At 36.8% G+C, this 14,852-nt stretch overlaps 1 protein-coding gene across 1 annotated transcript in view; it reads left to right on the top strand.

Annotated features, from left to right (window-relative positions):
* Positions 1–14,852, top strand: part of TTN (titin) — a 277,455-nt gene that overhangs the window by 114,935 nt on the left and 147,668 nt on the right. Inside the window, 26 exon segments of the mRNA XM_042949268.1 lie at positions 427–510; positions 910–993; positions 2,999–3,082; positions 3,310–3,390; positions 3,535–3,615; positions 3,785–3,868; positions 4,117–4,232; positions 4,647–4,752; positions 6,810–6,890; positions 7,299–7,376; positions 7,592–7,675; positions 7,836–7,919; positions 8,208–8,291; positions 8,517–8,600; positions 9,332–9,412; positions 9,701–9,916; positions 11,209–11,286; positions 11,496–11,570; positions 11,775–11,867; positions 12,621–12,698; positions 12,886–13,044; positions 13,257–13,340; positions 13,513–13,590; positions 14,062–14,145; positions 14,392–14,475; positions 14,665–14,748. Coding sequence (XP_042805202.1) covers positions 427–510; positions 910–993; positions 2,999–3,082; positions 3,310–3,390; positions 3,535–3,615; positions 3,785–3,868; positions 4,117–4,232; positions 4,647–4,752; positions 6,810–6,890; positions 7,299–7,376; positions 7,592–7,675; positions 7,836–7,919; positions 8,208–8,291; positions 8,517–8,600; positions 9,332–9,412; positions 9,701–9,916; positions 11,209–11,286; positions 11,496–11,570; positions 11,775–11,867; positions 12,621–12,698; positions 12,886–13,044; positions 13,257–13,340; positions 13,513–13,590; positions 14,062–14,145; positions 14,392–14,475; positions 14,665–14,748 — 2,409 coding nt within the window.

Here is a 14,852-nt window from a genome sequence, read left to right as displayed (position 1 = left end):
TCACCATGCTCGGTAGCCAGGGAGGGAGTGTTTACACCATCACAGAAATTGGAAAATGGCAGCTGCTACAAATTAGGGCTCCCCTTCCCCCACACCCCCTCCCCAAATCGTTACATATTTAGGATACAAAAACTATTTAAGGTAATCTAATGCAATCATTATAATGCAGTCACTTTGTACATGTAAAGTTTCTAAAACTGGCATCTGGGGCACTTTCTAGGAAAGTGGAGGCTCCTGCAGTCCAGTCGAAGGTGACTAACAGCCACATTTTCAGTTCCCTTCACACTCGTTTCTCACGTAGAAGTTTCTTGCATTTGTTTGTCATAAAAGAGAAATGTCTACACTTTATTTTAACACTACCTTGCAACCACATATACCTTGTTGTAAAAACACAAGATTTCTCAAAAATGGCACTCTTTTTTAAAGTCCCTGAGCCACCTAAGAAACCAGTCCCAGAAGAAGTGGTTGCTGTTCCCGTTCCTAAAAAGGTGGAGCCCCCACCAGCCAAAGGTAGAATAATATTTTGGGGAAAAAATTTCTCCATGTCTGTCTTTTTTTTTTTTTTTTTGTATCTTTCTCTATGGGATCTGTGTATTAACGAAACAGCATCTGTCAACCATTTGTAATGTATTTAGTTCTGTGTATGTTTATTTCATTAATTGTGGTAATGTATTATGCAAGTATCAGTAACATTTAGACCATACTAACTGGGTCTTTGTTTCATGGAATGTATGTAGTGTCTCTATGGTACTGATTTATTTAGCATACATTTCTACCACAAGTAGAGCATGTTTAATTACTTCCTAAATTCTTACACTCTTACTGAGGATTTATGCTTTAGTATAATCTTAAATGTCTCAGAAGGAGACTCGAATTCTCAACATTGTTTCAACAATGGTATCTTTAAAGTTCCTGAAGTTCCCAAGAAACCTGTGCCAGAGGAGAAAAAGCCCGTTCCTGTACCCAAAAAGGAACCTGCTGCTCCCCCAAAAGGTACACCAGAACTGATCACGGGGCAACCCTTTGCCCCAAATGCCAGTCTTTTGTTTTATGTGGTCTTCAACCGCATGCTATGCTATCTTAGTATTTTGTGTCTTGTAGATGCCCCTCGTGTTTTTCATTTGTTTACCACCTTCCAGGGCTGTACTCTTGGCATGCATTATTTATGACACTGAACATCCCAAAGACATTACCAAAGTGTTCTTAAAAGAAGTAACTATGTCAAACTGCTGTCTTAAATTTTTAATATCTTTCCTGTCTCAGAGAAAGAAGAAATTTTGTGAAACTCGTATTCAGCAGGCGTGTTTGGAAGAAAAACTCTTTCACCTCTTATATATGGGATGTTTTTCTTAATACAAAACACTTCCATGAGTTATAATGAGAGACAAAGAGTAGCAACCTTCTGACAGTGTTTGGCAGAACTGAATATTAACTAGACAAAGATTGTACAATGCTGCTAGTAACTGTCACTCTTCTGAAAAGTCCATAGTGGTGAGTCTAGAATAGTGGGAAACATTGATTTTCGACATGTACTTTCACCGTGTTTCCCGACTTTAATTGAATGTCAGTATTTGCCATAAATGTTATGATTATCTATTATCTAGTCAGAGGCCTTTTGGTCTAGGTATGTTTGGATTCGATGTGCTAATCCTTTACTTTGCTTTTGAATTTGGTTTGTTTTGTGGGGGCGGGTGGTGGTATAAGACACGACTTTATGGATGCAGTGAAACTATAGACTGCACACATCTGGTCTGTTACAGAGAGATTCAGCAAGAATTCATTAGCATCCAATTTAGGCTTACTGAAATCATCATGTTCCCATTTTGCCTGACTTCCATTGTCCAGTTTCTTCCTGAATCAATTCTGTTTCTCCTCTTTCTCAAACTCTTGACTGTTTCAGAATTCTGGGTCTTCTTTTTTTAATCGAATGATTTGTAAAATGATTTCTGATTGTCTAATCATTAGAAAATAATGAGTATATGAAGATAAAATATATTAAAAGATCATATTACTAAAACCAATACTAATACCAAAGCCACTTGATCACTCCTGAAGGAGACACAGAGACATGTCTCACCATTGAAATAAATACACATAGTAACATATATAGATATGCATAAACACCCATATATAGATAATATATACAGACAGAAATGTGTATCTGTATAATTACATCGAGATGTTGCAAATGCAAGTATAGAAGTGCAGGAGTTCACAAAAACTGCTATCCTGTTTGAAATGGAAACAATTATTGCTGGTAATGCATCCTGTTAAAATAAAATACATCTGCTGGTTAAAAATTCCACACCATCGACACTTAGATAAACTAAACTGTTGTTAACCTTTTTGGGTCAGAGAGCCTTTTGAAAACAATGAAGCCTCTTAGAGAAAAGCATATATGCACATACCCACAAAATTTCACACACAGAGCTCCCCAAAGCCATTGACACATGGATATCAGATGGAGAAGCCAATTTACTCTAGAATGAGTGTTTCCTGATTTTTCAACACACTACAGTTGCATCAAAAACAAACAAAATCAGAAGAGAAATGGGAAAAAATGCTAACATATAGATACAATTATTCTAAATATGTCTTAGTCTAAGATAGTCTTAGATAAATTAACTCCATTGTCATTATGGATTCCATTTCTCCATACAAAGCATAATGACACTTTGCTATATTCTATATCTACACACTATATTGTTTGTGTAGTCACTGGTTTGTTTTATCAAAAGCATACCGATATGTAAATAAGTTATGTACATATTTTTTGTGTATATAACTCACTTTTAATTGCTTGAATGCTTCTGTAACACTACTTGTGGCATTTATCACATCATGACCTTTGTAACATTATAGTCTAATTTTCTGTGTTATTTTGCCAATACATTGAAACTATAACATTAATTAACTACTAAAGATTTGTGTGTGTGCCTATGTCCATTCATAAAAGTGGTATATGTCTGAACTAATGTTCTGTTTAAAAAACTTTAAGTCCCAGAGGTGCCAAAGAAACCAGTCCCTGAAGAAAAGATTCCTGTTCCTGTCGCAAAGAAAAAGGAAGTTCCACCAGCTAAAGGTACGGTGTCTTGCATGGTAAAGGAGCCCTATTTTTATGTCTTGAGTACAAAACACTTTTGTGTTTCCTTATGTGTTGAGTTACTTTAATTCAAAATGAGTGTTTTATGGTGTAAGTAATAATTCAACGGAAGTGCCTGTCCACCTGCCTACTCTTTTACAAAGTAGCTGTAAATTAGCTACTTGGGAAAATATAAATTCATTTCTAAAAATTCATGTCTTTTCAAGTTCCTGAAGTACAGAAGAGGGTTGTCACAGAAGAAAAAATAACCGTTGTGACTCAAAGAGAAGAATCTCCACCACCAGCAGGTACTTAATTCCATCTTCATAAATAACCTTGTCTTTCCTTGAGGCTTCTTTAATTGCATGTCTTCTTTCATGGGCATGCCAATTCTGTGTTGCTCATTTATTTTGCCGTTCTGGGAATTTTAAAATCAAATACTATTCTTTAAGTGCCAGAAATACCAAAGAAGAAAGTTCCTGAAGAAAAAAGACCCGTTCCTCAAAAAGAGGAAGAAGTTCCACCACCAAAAGGTATCGCCTCTCTCTCTTTCCAAGAACCATCTTACATAATATTATGTGACAAGGCAAATGATAGTTTTGTTAGTTCTGTGATATTGAGTGCATTGTGGGTGTATATCTGTGTTTGGGGTTGGCCTTCAGTGAGATGACTCTGAGGTTCTAAAAGTACATGTTTCTAAAGTGCCAGCTCTACGTAAGAAACCCGTCCCTGAAGAAAAAGTTCCTGTGCCAGTTCCTGTCGCTAAGAAAGCTCCTCCTCCCCAAGGTAGGATTTGACAAAAATCTTTTAGCTTGTGAATTCTTCCTTTGTTCCATCACGTGTCTTTCTGCGTGACCCTCTGTCTCTCTTCTGATTGAATTGTTATGTGTACATCCTTGTGATGTGTTACGTAACTTGTTTTCCCATTGTGTTAGTGAGAACAGTATATTGTGTATTTATTACCCAAACTCCTAGGGAGAGAAAATTATTAAGATTCTTAAAATTTAAACTTCAACTTTAATGCTTTTTTAAAGCTGAAGTTTCTAAGAAAACTGTGGTAGAAGAAAAAAGATTTGCTGCCGAAGAAAAACTATCTGTTGCAGTTCCTCAAAGAGTGGAAGTCATGCGACATGAAGGTATATAATCAGAAGTGAGGGGGGAAATGGGTGTGTGTGTTTCCTCAATGTCCTTCTTTCCAGATGTGACTGTTTACCTTACAAGTTGTCCTTATCGGTGTCTACATGCCATAGCTTTCTGAGACTGAGTCTTTTGTGTCTGCATTGGTCCTAAATCATTCCAAGACAGTGAATGGGGTGCTGAAAATGTGATAATTGTCCAAAGTGGCCACACTTGGACATCATCTGAATATTCTTCTCAGTCTTGGGCTGTACTGTTCTCTTATCTTAAATCAGCTCTCACTTCCATGTAATGAGGGAAGCACTATGAAGCCACGCCCTCAGCAGAGAGAAGAACCATTATCTATCTGTAGGGAACATATGGCTATTACCAGTATTTCAGGAGACTGAATTTAAATTAAATATTATCTTTTAAAATACCTGCAGAGGAGGAGTGGAGTTATTCAGCAGAAGAGGAAAGAGTGTCCGTTTCAGTTTATAGAGAAGAGGAAAGAGAGGAGGAGGAGGAGGAAGTGGAAGTTACAGAATATGAAGGTAAACAATGCCCTGATCCAGAGATGATCTGGAGTCTTGATGGGCTGTTTTCTTTCACAGATTGTTTCTCAGATTAATGAAAGTGACACAAATTCAGTGAGCATCTGTGGGCCTCATTAGATGTATCTGTTGATCAAAACACAAGATTCAGGAGCAGGACTTAGAGTAAACATCCAATGTGTTTCTTGTCCATCCTCTCTTACTTGGCTACAGGTGAGGGGGAGAGAAAAGGCTTCATATTTATAGGTTACTCATGGTGCAGGTATCGCCATACACATGTATCCTTTCAGTAGACAGGACTCGATTTCAGCATGGTGAGCTAGCATAAACTTCACCTGGTAGTCTAATGTCTAAAACATGGGTAACATAAAGCAGTGTTGATAGCACAACTCACAGTTTTTAAATGAATAAGAAATTGTGTTATTATATTCCAGAAGTCAAGGCCATGTTTGATAGTGAAGCACTGAACACATAGGCTTTTCTTATATTTCATGTGTGGAGAAAACAATGATGTAATATCTTTGATTGAATTAGCTATTCAGATGTCCCCATACCTATAATGCTAGTTCTCTATTGCTTCATAAGGATTGAACAATAAGCTTTATTTCAGTCCTTTTCAATGAGTAAGATACCACTAGGTTTACTGTTAAAGTGCAGCACCCTGGCTGAAGCTATATATCTGAAAGAACTTCCTTAAGAAAGTTCCGACATAGCTCTGCTTTAAAGAAAAATCAGTAAGTTCTGTAACAAATTGACCCTTTTTCTAATAAAAAGATAAATAGAATTCTATATGTAGATGCCCTTGAGAGTGCATTTCTGGCTAGTAAATGTGCCCCACTTCTTCTCCACGTGGAAGAAAAGTCCATATAAAATTCCCAGGGGCAATCATAATGGAATGGCTTGGAGCAGAGCAAGACGGGACATGAGTCCCAAGAGGAAGCCCACCGGTTCTGTTGTGCTTCCTGGGAAAGGCCACGGTGTTGGGTGTAAGTCAGGAATCTAATAGATCAAAGAGGGCCCCATCCCTTTTAGACATGTTTGGGAAACCAAACATAACATGTGTATAAAGAAAGCTCTCGGGGCGCCTGGGTGGCTCAGTCGGTTAAGCAGCTGACTTCGGCTCAGGTCATGATCTCGCGGTCCGTGAGTTCGAGCCCCACGTCAGGCTCTGTGCTGACAGCTCAGAGCCTGGAGCCTGTTTCAGATTCTGTGTCTCCCTCTCTCTGACCCTCTCCCGTTCATGCTCTATCTCAGTCTCAAAAATAAATAAACGTTAAAAAAAATAAAAAAAAAAAAGGAAGTTCTCACTGCATGAATCTGATTTCAACTTTTGACAGTACACATTATAAATCTCTTTCTGTATATGGATTCTAGTTAAAAAGAGAGATGTTCTATGATGTTCTTAAGTTTTCATTAAGCCCGGAAGATTTAGGGAGAAGATGGGTAGTCTGTTAAGTTGGCTTTTAGTGTAAAGAGATGTGTCTATAACTAGATTCTATTCTATAATTAATACTATACACATAGGTTCAAAAATCATATGAAGACACCTGTCTCTTCTACCATACCTGTCCCCACAAAGATGGAAAAAAATACACCACCCAGTTTCCAAGTCCTCAGTAGGTTTTTCATATGTAATTCAGGCTTTTTTATAAACCCATTTACGATTCCTCAAGTGTATGTTTCTGCCCTGAAGCCTTCAAACCTAGAGTGCTCTGTTATTTTTGAAACCTATCTTCAAATGCTTGTGTTCTTATTAATTTAGCCACTAGGATTGTTTTTTATGTCGTGTACTTGTCCTGTTCTTCCTGTGAATACAAGCATTATTATCTTTATGATACACTTGAAAATTAAATTATTGAAACTTATTTTCCCCATGCTTTATTGAGGCACATGCTTTGACTAAAATGCACTTCTTTGGGTATCTTAAATGGGAACAATCGGGAATCTGGCATGTGTTAAACTTTTTATTATTTTAATTGCTCTTTGAAGTAATAAATTACAGCTGAAGTTAAACTTGAAAAGCACTACAACTTTTTTTAAAACTGATGTCTTTAAAGTGATGGAAGAGCCTGAGGAATATGTCGTGGAAGAAAAGATGCACATTATTTCTAAGAGAGTGGAGGCCGAACCTGCCGAAGGTACACCGACTCTTGTGTTAATTTGAGCCCCACGTGTGTTTGGCTTGTCCCATTCTTTATGTCCTCTTGTGGTTAGTTTATCACTTGTATTGCAAGTATTGATAGCCATCACGTCTAAGTAAAAAGATTCCATATATTTTTATCGAAAAGAAATCTGGGGGCACCTGGGTGGCTCAGTCACTTAAGCACCTGACTGTTGATTTCAGCTCAGGTCATGATCTCATGGTTTGTGAGACTGAGCCCCACATTGGGCTCTGCACTGACAGCACAGAGTCTGCTCAGATTCTCTGTCTCCCTCTCTCTTTGCACCTCCCCATTTGTGTGCTCTCTCTCTTTCAAAAATAAATAAACAGTTAAAAAAAAAGAAATCTGGGCATTTCTACACATGTATTTTGTAATCTTTTCAAGTGCGTGAGAAACATGAGAAGAAGATTGTGCTGAAACCGAAAATTCCTGCTAAGGTAGAGGAGCCTCCACCAGCTGAAGGTATAGTTCTCTCTCAAAGAATATGATACCCTTTGCTTTAATAGCTATAAAGCCTCTGAGGACTGCCTGAATTTTGTCCTCACACGTGTATCAACATCTTTGCTGATTCAGTCATTAATGTTTGTGTGTACGTATGGTCTTTACAAAAAGCGAAGCCCCACATGTCACTTTATCTGTAATGCAAACTGATGTTCTTAAACCTCATCTTTCTAAAGTTCCTGAGGCACCTAAGAAAACTGTGCCAGAAAAGAAAATCCCTGCTGCAGTTCCTAAAAAGGAAAAGGTGCCACCAGCTAAAGGTATATTGGCTTTATTTTATTCTTTCTTGCATAATGTCTGTCTTTTTCATCTTAAATTGGTACGTTCTTCAGATTTGTGTAACACTAACAAGAAAAGGTGTGCCTGTGTTTAAGATTTTCCACGTTGTGTGCTTGATTGTGTTGCTTGATATCTTTTAAGTGCCAGAAGAGCCAAAGAAGCCAGTTCCAGAAAAAAGGGTTCCTCCAAAAGTGGTTAAGAAAGAAGAACCTCCCCCAACCAAAGGTAAATGAAATTCTCCAGCACAAAAACAAGAACCGTGTCTTGTCTTTTCATCCTCTCGCTGCTGACCTTGGCTCACACCTTGTGTGTGGGGGTTACTGGTGTATGTCGGAGGCAATGGTGTATTATTGCCTTATCTATGGGTGGAGTATTAACCTGTTGTGACGTTTATTGGTGTGTGTGTTGTGAATTGTCATAGTCTAAAATCACAGTACTTTCTGGCCAATACAAAAAAAAAAATCCACTTTAAGTAAGTAATTTAACTCCCAAATCCTAAAATTATCTTTCAAGTGACTGAGAGGCACGTGGAAATTACTCAGGAAGAAAAAGTTCACGTTGCTGTGACTAAAAAAGAAGAGCCTCCAAGAGCAAGAGGTACATGAGACCTTTCAATACACAGAATATTGTATTTAATCTATTCTCTTTACCAAATGCACTGGTTATATGGGTGTTGTTTGTTGTTCTTGTTGCTCTAGTTGTTTTGTATGTTTGAAATAATGCAAATGTCAAGTCTTTTATGTTTGAGTTACTATTCTCTGACTGCCTTTTGGAGGTTTGAATGAGGGAAACAAGTCTTTAAAGTGAAATCTGTCTTTAAAGTGCCCGCGGAGCCCAAGAGAGCTGTTCCAGAAGAAAAAATTCCAAAACTCAAACCTAAAAGAGAGGAGGAACCACCAGCAAAAGGTACACCAACTTTTTTCAAAACTCGAAAGAAGCATGTAGGTACTGAAGTTAACCTAGAGGAATTGGGATCTTTAGAGAAAATAATCTGAATACTTTATTATAAAGTAAGTCATATGCACACGCTATTTCCTGTCACTTCAAAACTCAACATTTCTGATACCAGAAAGTACTCTCTTCCTTCTTTTCCGCAAAAGTGCGAAGCTCCCCCAAACGTGTACTTTCCCTCAAAATGGACTCGTCTTCTAATATGTTATTGTCTGTATACTAAACTCATCTGCCGAAATGATTGTGTTGTGTGGCAGTCTTTGACAAAACTTCAAATTTTTTAAAGCCTGGATTTTCTACATGGTGCCAGTGGAGCTTATTGAGAACACTTTAGAATTCAGGCGAAGACACTACTTATGTGACTCAAGCTTCTGCCTAATGCTTGTTCTCTAGTCATTGTTTATGCTGGCTGGGTGTCTTTTTGAAGTCTCTTATAAACACTCCCTGACCTTCTTAAAGGCATTCAATATCTTTGAAACATTAAGCAGGTTAGGAAAAAGTATTCCTTTGTATCACAGACCATGTTTATTTCCCAGTCTATTGATTTTTTCTTGCCATGTGAATGAGAAATAATGACGAGCATGGTGATGGTTGTCTTTGTCTGTGGATGGTTCATACACAGTAGCTCTTAACATGTACATATTCAAAATCCTGCAATTCACTTTTAATAATTACTCTTTTTAAAGTCACTGAAATCAGAAAAAGAGCTGTTAAAGAAGAAAAGGTATCCGTTGAAGTTCCAAAAAGAGAAGCTCCTCCCGTGAAAGGTATGTTGAGCTTTGACTAAATAAAAAACTATACAGCTTTTTGCCTGCTACTTCCTAATTTGACTCCCACCTTTCCTGGCTTATGTTGACTTATGGCAGGACATCTAACATTTGTAATCATAAAGAGCAAAATGTACATTCTTTAATCCTTGAGGAAGAAAGGACAGTCAGGGTCTCCCATAACCAGTGCATGAATCCATCACATAAGAATGAAATCAAAGTGCATCGTCACTATCACTCCTAAATGGGCTTGAAGTAAAATGCTGCCTGTTGTCAATATTATTCTAGAAGTAACTGTAACTGAAGAGAAAGAATGGTCTTACACTCAAGAAGAAGAAACCGTTTCGGTAGAACGGGAAGAGGAATATGAAGAATATGAGGAATATGATTATAAAGAATTTGAGGAGTATGAGCCAACAGAAGAATATGACCAATATGAAGAATATGGGGAACGTGAATTTGAGCATTATGAAGAGTATAAAGAGCATGAAGAATATGTCACAGGTATGAGCAAAACTGCACACCTGACACCACATTAAATACTTTCAGATTCCATTAGAATGGGATAGAAGTTTGGATGCCCAAAGACATTTGCAAAGAACTTTACTTCATTTGACAAATTCAGGAGTTTTTGGTTCTTCGGTAACTTTTAGAAAAAAATCTCCATAAATCTTAAGGTTACTATTCAACTTTGGTTCTGAGACTAACCTATTTCCCCCTCATTTTTGCTTAGACACAAAATAGCAAATGTCCCTAAGTTTCTTTCTCAAAAGGGTTAAGAGTTTATCTGCAAGGGCCCATGATCATTGTAATACATGATCAGAAATTTCTGAATATCTTATTCTAAAATGTGTTATTATCGAGTACAATAGTCTTTTGAAAAATATTTTCCATGAGTCAAAAATATTTGTAAAAAAAATGTTTTCCATTTGATGTAAAACTCAAAAGATGGGTTCCCATCATCAAAACTTGACAAGTGAAATAAGTCATACAGAGAAAGACAGGTACCATATGTTTTCACTTATGTGGATCCTGAGAAACTTAAGACCATGGGGGAGGGGAAGGAAAAAAAAGTTAGAGAGGGAGGGAGCCAAACCATAAGAGACTCTTAAAAACTGAGAATAAACTGAGGGTTGATTGGGGGGGGGGGGGTAGAAGGGAGGGGAAAGTGGGTGGTGGGCATTGAGGAGGGCACCTGTTGGGATAAGCACTGGGTGTTGTATGGAAACCAATTTGACAATAAATTTCATGTTAAAAAAAACTTGACAAGACTGCTTCAGAAGTAAAGACAGAGGAGGCTAACACAAGCAGTTATGTTATATCTAATGAAGATCAGATTTGTTGAGTATAACTTCAGCTGCAATTTCTTTATTTTACTCAAAGAATTAAGTTCCTACTGGAATTTTGAAATGAATCAATATTATTATTTCATGTACCCAATCTCTGATACTTCATAGCTTAACTTTGAGAACATTCTATGTGGTTGTACAGATAGCATTAAAAGCCAACATTATTTAGAAAGAAGTCTTAACCATGATTTTTTTCTACCTGAAGTGAAATGAAAATGTTAATATGTAAGAGAAAGTTACAGTGACCTAAAAGCCAGGAGGAAAGGGCACTATAAGCTTTTAGACCTTAATCTCCTTGAACCTGTGATTCTCATTCAGCTCTAGAGGCTATGGCTACACTGTAAATAAAAGATATATTACTTTAGTTCTTTGAGTCCATTTAGGAAATAGCATGTTTTATTTATGTTCCAAAGTCTAACATTAAATACCCTGTGTGTACTTTTAAAGAACCCGAGAAGCCTCTCCCAGTAAAGCCTGTCCAAGAAGAACCGGTTCCCAAAAAGCCAAAGGCCCCACCAACTAAAGGTACAGTGAGAAAAATGTTATCAGTTCTAAGAGACCCATGTTTCCTACATGTCTGTCATGCTATACACACGTGTTGAAGTGGCAACGTACAAATTGTGTGTGTGTATGGGGGGGGGGGGGCGGTATTATGTTGTACATTGTGTTTCTTTTTGTTCTTACTACTCTTGAGAAATCTGGTTTTTAAATCTGTTAATATTGATATTTTAAAGTGCCGAAGAAACCTGTCCCTGAAGAAAAAGTACCAGTGCCCATTCCCAAGAAACTCAAACCTCCACCACCCAAAGGTACTTTGCAGAGTGATAACTACGAGAAACATCTTTGTTACCTATGTTCTATAAATGTGTCTTACTACCTTGTCTGCTGTTTTTTGTTTTTACTGAATGTGTTGTGGTCCTGATTCTTACATTTCACAGTTTTTGTGTATTTTTTATTTATATGGTATTTGTGTGGTTGGTTTTAATGTTCTTCAATAATTAATGTCTTCAAAGTGCCTGAAGAACCAAAGAAACTTGTTGAGGAAAAAATACACATTTCAGTTACCAAACGTGAAAAAGAGCAGGTGGCTGAGCCAGCTGTTAAAGGTATAATGATTTCCTTCCAAAATTGTGATCTTTTATAATGTCTCTTTTAAAATTAAGGTAGCTATGTTTTGCTTCATTTTGTTTTTGTATGTCTTTTATCATCGGGATTTATTAGATAGAAAAATCTGTCAACATAGGATAAGTAGATAATGTTACCTATAAAACAAAAAGTTGTTTTGAAATGTATCCTTAGCCTATGATACAAAAGCTGTGGCTACAATATATTTAAAATAGAATACTTGGATTTAAAATTGGTAACCATTTGACACATTCCTAACTTATCTAAATTGATATAATGATATAACAGTGTTGACCACGGTTTAATACCTGTTTATTCATTCTAAACTTATTTTAAAGGCTTAAAAACAAAAAATCTAACTCAGTGCCTAGTCTTTTTTTTTTTCTAAGTATGAGGTAATTTCTCTGCACTTTCAGAAAGTATACTTACCCAGAGGCAAATTTAGCTTTTCGGTAAAGGATGTTTCCTACAAGCAGAGATACCTGAACACTAAACATAATTTCACATCTGGGTTCTGCTACTTCAAACTTACTTGAGTATTTTTGTCCGTTTTTATCCCAGTGAGGTTCAGAAGCATTTCCATGGAACATATAAAGCTTCTTATAAATGAACAGTTTTATATCTATCACATGAAAGACTTGTAAAATTATTCTGTCTGCTTAAAGTCTGACAAAGCAAGCATTGGCTAGGTAGCCTGTTTCTGACAATAAATCTCCTTATACTTAAATTTCAAGTGCCCTTGAAGCCCAAGAAAGTTGTCACAGAAGAAAAAGTACTTGTTGCTAAAAAAGAAGTAACAGCACCTGTTAGAGGTACCTAATATTCTTTTTAATGTGTTGTCTTCTTTGTTGTAAAAGTCATGTTCAGTTCTACGTGTGAAACTCTTCTCTGGGAAAGATAAAGCCTGATCTTTCTTCTGTTACAAATGGCTATGTTCCTATGTGTCTTAATTTCCTTAGTAATTGGTAAATGTCAAACCTAAAGATAATATCTTTAAAGTGCCAGAAGTACCCAAAAGACGAGAACCAGAAGAGATTGCCTTTGAAGAGGAAGTTGTCACCCAAGTAGAGGAATATTATGAAGAGGAAGAAGAGTATCTTCATGAAGAAGAGGAACTCATAACTGAAGAAGAAGTGGTACCAGTGATACCAGTCAAAGGTAGATTATGTCTCTTGACAAAGGGATACACAGCAGCATCTCTAGAGTCTAGGTGTCTCATTTGGTCAGACTCTGGGGCTTATTAGTACCGATGACCAATTCTGCTTATTTTAGAAACAGACACTTATGCTGAAGTATGATTTCTGCAGTTACTTTTCACATTTTATATCTTATATGCAACATTCCCAAAATTCTTAATAATATCTTTAAAGAGCCTGAGATACCCAAGAAACCTGTTCCAGAAGAGAAGAAACCTGTTCCTGTTCCCAAAAAGAAGGAAGCCCCACCAGCAAAAGGTATACCACCATTCATAACATGACCATAGAAAAGCCTTAATCTCCATATGAATATCTTCTGAGTTCACAACTTTGTGTGTGTTGCTCTCTGTTGTTAGAAATGTTAATTGTGCTTTATACAGATGTGTTGTTACTAGTAATTAGAACTTACCTATAAACAATATCTTTAAAGTGCCTGAGATTCCTAAGAAGCCAGAGGAGAAGGTTCCTGTGCCCATTCCTAAAAAAGAGAAGCCTCCACCAGCTAAAGGTACATCTCTTTATAATCCATCAGTGGGATAATGTAATAATTTATTCACGTAGTATAACTTGATAAAACTTCTTTCCCCATGACAATATTAACAAGACAAGGGCCTCCCAACTGGTCATAAAAGCAGTTTACCATGTATTCATCTCTAAATTTTGCCATCAAAGCATGCTGATGCTAAATGCTTGGCTCTTTGTCTTTAGTGGAAAGTTCTTACTGTAAGGTAAATTCTTATAATACCAAAATGGACAAGATCCCCCTTTACCAGGCATTGTGTGTTGTCTTTATCACCAGTCTGTGTTTTCTCAGTGTTCTCTATTTAAATTTTGTGCCTCTCCTTGCCTTTATTTTGTGGCTGTTATTATTTTCATTCTTAAAGTAAAATTATATGATGCTTCAGTTAAGTCCTAAAATTGTTGGGTCCTTATCGATGGGTGAAGAATTTGACACTAATCCTACTTGATATCTTTAAAGTTCCTGAAGTACCCAAGAAACCTGTACCAGAGGAGAAAGTACCAGTACCGGCTCCTAAAAAGGTGGAAGCTCCACCTGCCAAAGGTACATGAACTTGCGAAATGTTTTTATTTCACATTTGCATATAAGGAAAAATTAACCAGTTCAATTCTATGCTCTTTCGGGATGCAACTGTTTAATATTCCCTCATGGAAAAGAAAAAAATTTATTTTAAAGATAAAATGCTTCTTGAAATGCCTTGGTTATAATTTTATTAATCTTTTTTGAGACTATGCTTAAACTCAAAATTTTATGTCATGTAACATTTTTCTCTAAATAATTTCTTTAAAGTGCCAGAAGTGCCCAAGAAGCCTGTGCCTGAGAAGAAGGTGCCAGTTCCTGTACCTAAGAAAGTAGAGGCTCCACCCGCAAAAGGTACATCACTTCATCATTTAAGTGTGGGTTTCAGTTATGTATATTCACATACACCTTCCCCCATAACATTGCATGTTTTAAAACCTTGTTGATAAGAAATGTAAAAGTCAGGCATCTGTGATTATTTTCATATTCGTTGCTCCAAAACATAAAAGAACACATTCTTAAAGACAAATAATATTTTTAAAGTGCCAGAGGTGCCCAAGAAGCTCATCCCAGAAGAAAAGAAACCAACACCTGTTCCGAAAAAAGTGGAAGCTCCACCACCCAAAGGTACATTAGTTTCTTACAGAAACAGAGAAAAAGGAAAACTAACTGGTATTATACTGCCTCACTAATTACAATTAATGCTTAATGACATTGAATTTGAGACAATC

Source organism: Panthera leo, chromosome C1 (genome assembly GCF_018350215.1).
Source record: "Panthera leo isolate Ple1 chromosome C1, P.leo_Ple1_pat1.1, whole genome shotgun sequence".
NCBI classification, from domain to species: Eukaryota; Metazoa; Chordata; class Mammalia; order Carnivora; family Felidae; genus Panthera; species Panthera leo.
Note: the sequence above shows the minus strand (reverse complement) of the source record. Positions and strands in the feature narration are given on the sequence as shown.